The 9933-nt window shown below is 45.5% G+C and overlaps 1 protein-coding gene across 1 annotated transcript in view; it reads left to right on the top strand.

Moving 5' to 3' along the window:
- The first annotated feature begins 8620 nt into the window (after positions 1 to 8620).
- CYP1B1 (cytochrome P450 family 1 subfamily B member 1) overlaps positions 8621 to 9933 on the top strand; it is a 6578-nt gene continuing 5265 nt past the window's right edge. Inside the window, 1 exon segment of the mRNA XM_027773009.1 lies at positions 8621 to 8653. Coding sequence (XP_027628810.1) covers positions 8621 to 8653 — 33 coding nt within the window.

Here is a 9933-nt window from a genome sequence, read left to right as displayed (position 1 = left end):
CCAACTTTATCGAGAGTTCACTGCCATGAACTATGCTAATTGGTTTGCTTGCAATCAATATCTCGCTTAATACTTTCAAGCACTCTATGCTCGGGATATTATGTCGTGAATGAGTGAAGAGACAGGCTCAGAATGGTTAAATAACACGGTCAAGGTTACCACTAATACACAGGAGAGCAGGGCCTCACACGCAAGAGTGCCTGGCCCCAGAACCCAAACTCCTAATGACTGGGTATGCTGGCTGCATTGCTTTTAATCCCATTCGGAGGATTAGACAAGCCCAGAAAGCATTCAGGCCAGTACTTAATGGCCTGTAAATAATTGTCATCATCTCACAGGGGAGATGGAGGTGCAGTTGGGTTGCTCTTCCGTCTCAACTTCTGGTGAGTCTTCCACAAGGATGTAGAGAACTGGAATTTCTCCCCTCTAACCTTTTACCAGCTTTAATCTGGGGATTCCTCTCACTTGTCAAGAAGAGGAGGTAATCCATTCAGATGCACACATACTCTTTGCAATAAGGAATAGGTCTGGGAGACCAGTAATCTTGTTTCATTGTCGTTCCGTATTTGTAAAGCTAAATGATGGTAACAGTCCTTTATAGAAGGACAAATATGTTGGCATGTGCTACTTGGTGCAAACTCTAAGGTTCATGGGATGTAACCTGGCACACCTTTTTAGAAGACAAGGAGGAGATAGCTTCATTCATGCATTTGTCCCCTTGACTCAAGCATTTCTTCTGGGGCTACACTTGAAAGGGGATACAGAATTGCACAGAAACCTGAAGTCACTGCAGTGGCGCCTGTAATAATAGAGTTGAAAACTCTGGAAACAATCATCTAAGTCATTATTTATGGTTAAATAAATTATATCAAGGTTATACTATGCAAGAGTTTAAAAGCATGAGGTAGATCTACACTTTCTATTAAGGTCACCAAGATAATAGTTAAGTTGAAAAAAAAAAAGTCACTGAACAATAATTCCAGTATAGTTCCTTCTCTATTAAAAATATGTATGTATGAGTGCATCTGTAATCCTAGTGACTCAGGAAGGCCGAGGCAGGCATGTAGAGAGGGAGAGAGAGAAAGAGAGAAGGATTTTATATACATACAACCAACCATATGCATGTACAAAAATAGAAGACAGGTGATTCCCGTGGTTCACCTGGGAAGGGGTCAGCATGTGGATTTTCCCATTTTCCTGTATATTCTCATATATCAATGAGCTTTCTTGCAATAGAGTCTATGGGTGTAGAACAAGTGTCTGTGTTTCAAGAATTTAGGGGGAGACCAGCAGTTAGCATAATGGCTATGTCGCTGGACTCCCACATAGTCGACCACGGTTCGCGTCCCGGACCCGGTGGCTTAAAACTCACGCTGGGCGCGTGTGCGTGCGTGCCCAAGATCCCGAGAGGAGAATGGAGGAGAAGGAATTGCGGTGTGGCCATCCCCCCTGGGGGTTGATTTCTCGCTTTCTGTCTCTATGTCTCTCTCTGTCTGTCTGGCGAACACACACGTCCTATGGCCAAAAAAAAAAAAAAAAAAAAGAATTTATATCTGGAGCTAGTCCTGTAGCCTAGTGGTTTAGGGAACCAGATCCCACATGGCTGACTGCAGTTTGAATCCCAGCCCCAGCAGCTTGAAAAATATATAGGGCACATGTGCATGTATGCCCCAAATCCTGATGGGATGGCAAAATGGAGGAAAAAAGATTGCGGCTTGATTATGCCCCATTTGTAGGTGATTTCTCTCTCTCTCTCTGGTGAGTGCATGCACTCTCTAGCAATTAAAATAAATAAAGAGTTGTTTGACGTGGTGGTAGAGACCCAGAGAACAAATATGCCTGCAGGCTTTGGCGTTCTTTCTCATCCTTTGGAATCATTGCTATGCCAAGTTGGTGAAAGTCTCACACCACAAATATGAAGTAGGAGGGACTCATTTCCCTTGACTGAGAGACTAGACAAAATGACTGATCTCTAAGGTTATCTTTTAGCACGTAAGGTTTCATATTTTACTCCTTTTTCTTTCTCAGTTGTTCTATCTCCCTGACCCCTCTTCTTATTTCCTTCACTTACAGTTCTCTTTTCCTTTCTACCTCTTTTTTTTTTATTATTATTTCAATTTCTTTTATACATTCGATCACATATGTCACTTAGCTTGTAAAGGGAGAATTCCAACATTTACACATTTTTCAGCAGTCCAGTTGAGAGTACTATACATGTTATCTTCAACAGATAATAACCCATTTCTTTGTCCCATAAATACTTTGCCTCTCTATTTTTCTCCTTAATGTCTTTCTTCAGACTTCTCTCCTTCACCTACCCTTTTCCCACACTGTATCTGGTATTTATAACCATTTTCTATGTTTCTATATCCTCTAGTCATTCAGTTTTGCCCATAGAGTGCGGACACTTGGTATATATTAAGTGGAGACATACGATGTCTCTCCTTCATAGTCTGGCTTGCTTCACTCAGCAATAAATCTTCCATATTCATCCACTTTCTGTTTCTTTTTTTTTTTTTAATATGGTTGAGTATTATTCCATAGAGTATATGTACCACACTTTTTCAGTCCCATTCTTCCGTTCATGGGCATTTGGGTTGGTTCCATATCTTAGCAATTGTGAATAATGCTGCAATAAACATTGATGTGCAAGCACTTTTCCAGCTAAGGATTCTTCTGTCCTTTGGGTAGATACCAAGGGGTGGGATTGCTGGATCATATGGTAGTTCTATTTGTAGATCTTTGAGAAATCTCCATATTGTTCTCCACTGTGGCTGGACCAATTTACATTCCCACCAGCAGTGTAGGAGAGTTACCCTTTCAGCACACCCCTGCCAGCACTTTTTTGTTTTATAAATCTTAGTCATTCTGACTGGGGTTAGGTGGTATCTCATTGTGGTTTTGACCTTTCTCTTATGGTGAGGAATGTTTAGCATTTTTTCATATGCCTTTTGGCTGTTTGTATATCTTCCTTAGAGAGTTGTTTCTTGAGCTCATTCACCCATCTTTTAATTGGGTTGATCATCTTTTATTGGGTAAGCTGCTTGAGTTCCCTGTGTATTCTGGTTATCAACCCCTTATCTGACACATAATTTACAAAAATATTTTCCCATTCTGAGGGCTGTTGATTCACACTAATTACTGTGTCTTTTACCATACAGAAACTTCTGAATCTGATGTAATCCCACTTGTCTATTTTTGAGATTACTGACTGTGCTTTGGGGGTCTTATTTAAGAAATCTTTGCTTACCCCAGTGTCTCTCAGAGTTTTCCCAGTGTTTTCCAGCAGTAGTTCTATAGTTTGTGGTCTTAAGTTGAGATCTTTGATCCACTTTGAGTTGATTTTTGCCAATGGTGAGAGGTAGGGGTTCAGATTCATCTTTCTGCAGGTGGATATCCAGTTTTTCCAACACCATTTGCTATTTCCTATTCCCACTGGATTGACTGGTACCCTTTACAAAAACCAGTTGGCTGTATGTTTGTGAATTTATTTCTGGGGTCTCTCTTCTGTTCCATTGGTCTACCTATCTGTTTCTGTGCCAAAACCATGCTGTTTTTATTATCACAGCTTTATAGTTTATTTTGGGATCAAGGAGTGAGATACTGCCTACTCCAGTTTTCTAGCGCAGGATTGCTATGGCAATACGAGATCTCTTATATTTCTAGACAAATTGTATGATGTCTTTTCTAGATCTGTGAAGAATGTCTCTGGCACTTTTAATTGGAAATGCATTAAATATGTAGATTAATTTGGGTAGAATTGCCATTTTGATTATACTAATTCTTCTAATCCAGGAACATGGGATTTCATATACTTTTTTGTGTCATTTTCAATTTTTATTTTATTTTTTTTTAGCTTCTCATAGTTTTCCTCGTGGAGGCCTTTAACTTCTTTGGTTAGATTTATTCCTAGGTATCTTCTACTAATTTAACATAATAATAATGATGGCGATGATAATGGGTTTGGGTTACCCTCCAACCTAACAGAGCAAGGGACAGAAATAAATATTTGGAGTGGACTGTGCTGACTCTTTGGTTTCCTAGCATGTTCTGCCCATCTCTTCTTTTCTGATAATGAAACCAGTTTTGGGCTGCAGGATGAGATCCGATGTCAGCCTGGTTCACTGGAGTCCTTCTAAGACCTTGGAAGAGGGATGTCTCTTTCTTCTGGGATTATAAATTGGGTCCACCCACCCATGGGGAGCTACTTCTTCATGCAGAGAGAGATTACAGGACAAAACCCCATCGGAGACCAGCCTAGGTAGAGCAGCCCTGGGTCCTTCCATCCCAGGAAGTACCAGTTATCCCTCTCTGCCACGGAAGCTGGTGCATTCCTGTCCTGCTTAAACAAGCTTAAGCAGCTCTGTGGAATCAATACAATATAAGGTATTTTAAACCTCTACTTTAAACTATCCCTCTAGCTTAGCTGTTCTTTTTGAAAGCTATTCGCAGCAAACAATTCAAGTTTGAGATTTAGGAAGGTAAAAACCTTGTATTCTGTGCTGGTAACTGAAAGGAGGTCCCTGAGCCTTAGATTCCTGCTTTGGTTGAGAAGTTGTGATGATAATTAGAGTCTGATGTGGCTCTTACTAAAGGGAGGGCTCCATCTTGAGCTGGATCAAGAGTATCCATACGCAGCTTTGGATTTATCGAAAGTTTTCATCAGGTACCATGAGGTCTGTATCATAAGGCCTGGAAGAACCTGAGGCCTGAAGATACTTAAGTTGTTACCACAATCAGCCCATTTTGGTTCGTTATAATTGATACGGGTCTATCTTTCTGACAGCATTTGCCTAACTGGTTCCTCTACTTTTTGAGACATGTTCTAGAAGAAATGCTGAGTCCAAGGAACCACAGCATGGAAGTTACACCTGAAATATTTACTGTGCCATGCATCTACTTAATCTAAAAACTATATGGTCTGATCGAGGTATCAAAGAGAAAGTCTTTGGAACAGCCTTGTTTTATACTTTTTAAAAAAAAAATATAATTACATTTAGTCACATATATTTTTACAATGTATAACATTTCTTTTTCCAGTATGATTACCATGCATATCAATCAGGACAAAGACATTACTATCCACATCATCAGTAGTAAATAGCTTTTCTTTTTTTCAGATTATTATTATTTTTTTCTTAATAAATTTTTAAGAATTATTTTATTTAACTTTTTAAATTTATTTTAATTTGACCAGAATGAGACAGAGCAAGAGAGAGAGAGAGGGAAAGTGAGAAAGCAAGCCACCAGGTCTGGGACTCTAACCACTGTTGGTCATGTGAGAGTCCAGCCCCCTTGATCACCACGTCACCTGCCAGCCCCTATTATTTTTGGTTTATACTTTTTAAAAAGAATTATTTAACTATTTATTTATTTAAACTTAGAGAGAGAGAGAGAGAGAGAGAGAGAGTGAGAAAGCAAGCCACCATGTCTGGGACTTGAACCACGGTTGACCACTTGGAAGTCCAACGCCCTTTAACCAATATGCCACCTGCTGGCCCTCGTTTTATACTTTCAAAAGTAGGAATTTACAGGACCAGTGGTGGTTAAGGCGCTTGGCTCACACATGATCAACCTCAATTCCAGTCCCAGACCCAGCAGCTTGAAAATCACACTGGGGTGTGTGTGTGTGTGTGTGTGTGTGTGTGTGTGTGTACGTGCGCGTGCATGCATGCAAAATTCCAAGAGGAGAATGGTGGAGAAGGGACTGCAGCATGGTTATACCTCCCGGGGAGTGATTTCTCACTTTCCCTTGGTCTCTCTCCAGCAAAACACAAGCCCTAGGGCAAAAACCTTTGGAAAAAAAATGGTGGGGGGATTTACTTGACTTAAAGGCAACCTTATACCTGCTCTAATTCCAGCACAGATACTGTGATAAAGGCTTTGAGGAATGTTGCCAGCTCAGAACTGGCATTAGCCCATAGGCAATTCCAGTCTACTAAATTGAAATCTAGTGAAAGATTGATGCATATAGCAGAGTCTTGGATTATTAGGCAAAGGTCTTGCTAAAGCTGGACGTTGCACGGTTGTTATGAAACTCGTTTAGAAGGATATGTAGGCCAACGAAAAGCCAATGTTTATTCTAACACTAATGTAGCAACTCAAAAAGTAACTTCATCACCGATGCACTACATCATGGTGTGAAATCATTCCCAAAGAATCTTTCAAAAGCTACAAAACAAAAACTTGTAAAAAAAAAAAAAGGCATATTCTTAACAGGTAGGATATTTTATTGTTGGTTTAATCTCTCAAGAAATTAGACTCTCTTTTCAGTCACCGTTATAAGTTTCTTTACAATTTAATCAGTTATTTCAAGGCCAGCACTCAGGCACAGTCTTTAGACTTCCCTCATAATCGATTTATTGAAAAAAGGTGAGTGCAGTCTTCTTTCTGTGATTCTCAGAATCCTCCATTACTAAAGCAACAATAACAATTTTAAGGTATTTTTAAAAAGAATTATTGGGACCGGCAGGTGACGTAGTGGTTAAGGGCGCTGGACTCCCACATGGCTGACCTTGGTTTGAGTCTCAGACCTGGTGGCTTGCTCTCACCCTTTCCCTCTCTCTCTGTCCCTCTCTGGTCAAATTTAAATAAATAAATAAATAAAGTTATTTTTAAAGAATTATTTTATTTAACTTTCATTTTATCATCATCATCATTATGTATTTTGAGAGATTTTTTTGCTATAGGGTGTATGAGCTCACTGGAGAGACAGAAAGCAAGCAATCGCTCTACAGAGGGGATGGTCGTGCTGCAATCCCTTCTCTTCCATTCTCCTCTCAGGATTCAAGTTATACCTGCACATGTGCCCAGAGTGGGTTTCAGGCCACTGGGTCCAGGACTTGGATCGCCATCAAGCATGTGGAAGTCCAGTATCCCAACTACTACATCACCTGCTGGCTCCCATCATCATTATTTTTTTTAAATGCTACAAGGCACAAGTGCTTACAAGAGAGAGAGAGAGAGAGAGAGAGAGAGAGAGAGAGAGAGAAAGTGAAAAAGCAAGCTGTCAGGTCTGGTACTTGAACTGTGATCATCCATGTGGGAGTCTAGCACCTTAACTACCATGCCACCCCACTGACTCCTCCAATAACAATTAATAAAAACCCTTCCAGCTTTATTTATTTATAATATTTAAGGCAGCCAGAAGGGACTGGTAGGTGGCACAATGGTTATGTCACTGGACTCCCACCTAATTGACAATGGTTCCAGTCCTGGACCCATGGCTTAAAACTCATGCCAGGCGCTTGTGTACACGTGCCCAAAATCTCAAGAGAAGAGATAGCCGCCTGGTAACCCCCCCCCCCCCAAAGTGATTACTCAGTTTCCCCCTGTCTCTCTGGTGACTAGATGCACCCTATAGCAAAAATCTCTCTTAAAAAAAAAAAAAAAGAAAGGAAGAAAACGAAAGAAAGAAAAGAAAAGACAGCCGGGAAAGAAAGCAATTGGGCTTCTTATCTGGAGTAGGTCTTACTGGGTTCAAATCCTGGCTCCATCTCTTGATAGTTGTGTGACTGGGGTAAGTCACATAACCTTTCTGAACTGTTCCTTCATCTGTAAACAGGGCAAAAGCAGATAGAGCTCAAAACACAGTTTTGTCCTCTGGTAAATGCTTACCTTTTATATTTATATCTTCATGACCCTGAAACACTGGAGGGACTATGCCTATCTAGTTAACTAAATATGAGGGCTCTACAAAAAGTTCATAGTAAATTTGTATCATGAAAACACTGCAAGGATTTCCCTTTTTTGCACCAAGATAAACTCAGAATTTAGTTCATTTTTTCCAGGAACTTTTTGAAATCATCTGCACACCTAGGGCTGCTGCTCCAAAGCCCTTATTCTTTCAGGTGTCTTGAAAATATCACACATCAGCCAGTAGGAAAAGCACGCAGCAGGCCGGGGAGGCAGCCTAGGGAAGAGCGCCACCCGTTGCCCTCTGGCAGGACGCGGCCCCATGGCGAGCGCGCACCCGCCAGGGACTGGGACTGAGCGCCGGGTGCGTGGCGGGGTCTCCACGTGAGCGCCGTGATGGGCGGTGGATGGTGGCCGGAGCATCCGCCTGGCTGGCCCCGCGGGCGCGGCCGTGCGTGCGCCGCGGAGGGTGGTGGCGGCTGGCACCCCACCCTCGGCCGCCGCCTCGGCGTGTCAGGTGCCGTGAGAAGCGCGGGAGGGGCGGCCGCGAGGAGCGCCCAGGGATGTGACTGGAGCCGACTTTCCAGACACGGCGCACGCAAGGCACTGCTCCGCACGCAAGGGGGAGGCGACAGCAGAGGAAACTTTTCAACCCGATAGAGTTCGCGGGCGCGCCAAACTCGCCTCCTCCTCGCACTCGCCCGCCCGCTCGGGTCCCTCCCCCAGGAACCCGCCGCGCGCCCTCCCTCCTCGCAGCTCCCTGGCTCCTGGATTCGCCCAGATTGGCTACCAGCCCTGAGTCCTCAGACCCAGACAGGTCGGTCCCAGGCCGTCCAGCGGGCGGCGCCACCTGGAGTCGCTTCTACGCGGGAACCCTCCCGGGCAGCTGCACTCGGCTAGTGCGGGCCTCTGTGCGCCGGGGACCTCCGGGGCCCCGGGGCGCGGGAGCGCCTTGTTTTAGCGATTCCTGATTTCACTGCACGACATGGAAAGAACTTTGCGAGTCAAAGGGCCTCAGGTGAGGGGCCCGTTTGCTTACAAGAACTTAACATTTAACGTAACAAAATACCAGGGACACTGCCGGGGCAGCCGCCACCACAACCAGACCTTGCTTCTTTTCCAAACCGACAGGTTTCCTTTCCCGACCCAGGCGCCCAGGGATCGTGAGCGGGTTTCTCTCGGGCAACCAAGCTCAAGTCACGGAGAAGACGGGGAGGTCTTGCACTTGAGATTTAGGGCGCGCTGACACCCAGGGCGCCACGGCAAGGCAAGGTCTGTCCCCAGCGCGGTTCTGGGGAGAGCATGCGGCCTCCATTGCGGGTGACTGTTTAAGACCGGTTATCCGAGAAACGAAAAGTTCACTCCACTGCTTCCAGGGAAGCCTTAGATACAGCTCCGAGACTATCGGGACTCGCCCTGACCGCGGGGATGGACCACCCGCGCGCCCACACCCGAGTCGGAGTCGGAGTCGGAGCGGCTGCGGAGTGGACCCGGCGCGCCCCGCCCCCAAGCCCCGCCCCTGCCAGGTCCTTCCTTTGCACAGTCCTTAAAACTCCGAGAAGCGGGATGGCGCCTTTTAACTCTGGAGTGTGTGCACACACCTCTACTACGCCAGCTGTGACAGCCTCTCAGGGGCATGGGATCTGACTCCAGTCATCGGCCCCCAGTCTCAATCCCAACGCCGTGAGAACGCCCCGACTTTGCCAGAGCCCCACGTGCAGCGGGGCTGGGCAAAGGAGGCACCTTCCTCTGCCCCCATCCCAATCCAACCACTTCTGGCTCTGACGACTCCAAGAGATCCAGAGTGCATGCTAAAGTGTCAGAGCGGACAGCAGGTGTCCGAGGGCAGGTCAACGGGTTCCTGCAGACCCTCGGGTTGACGTCTTGCCCTCGGCTCAGGCCCTAGCCCCTCTGCGAGCCGGCGGTCCCGCGCTACTGGAAACCGCGCCTCCCTGCAGGTCAGTCTGTCCGGGAGCCGCCCTCTTCGGATGGGTTCTTGCAGGTCGCGGGTGGGTTGGCAGGCACTTTGAAGAGAACGAAGCGCCACCCCCTCGATGTCTGTGGTGTAGTCCCTGAATTGCAGGGACCGTTACGTGGCTGGTGGGGAAGACAGTCGCTGGGCCACAAAGAGGCAGATACACGCCCCTTCACTTCTCCAGGGGAGACTGGGTTAGGTATGAGAAGGGGCGTCTTCTGCTCCTTCTCGAAAGAGCCAGCCCTGACCCGGCCCATGTCCTGACTCCTCTCCGCACAAGGACGCGCAGTGGCCTGAGGCTGGGGTAGGGACGTGGGGAGCCC

Source organism: Tupaia chinensis, unplaced genomic scaffold (genome assembly GCF_000334495.1).
Source record: "Tupaia chinensis unplaced genomic scaffold, TupChi_1.0 Scaffold000317_1, whole genome shotgun sequence".
Lineage (NCBI taxonomy): Eukaryota > Metazoa > Chordata > Mammalia > Scandentia > Tupaiidae > Tupaia > Tupaia belangeri.
Note: the sequence above shows the minus strand (reverse complement) of the source record. Positions and strands in the feature narration are given on the sequence as shown.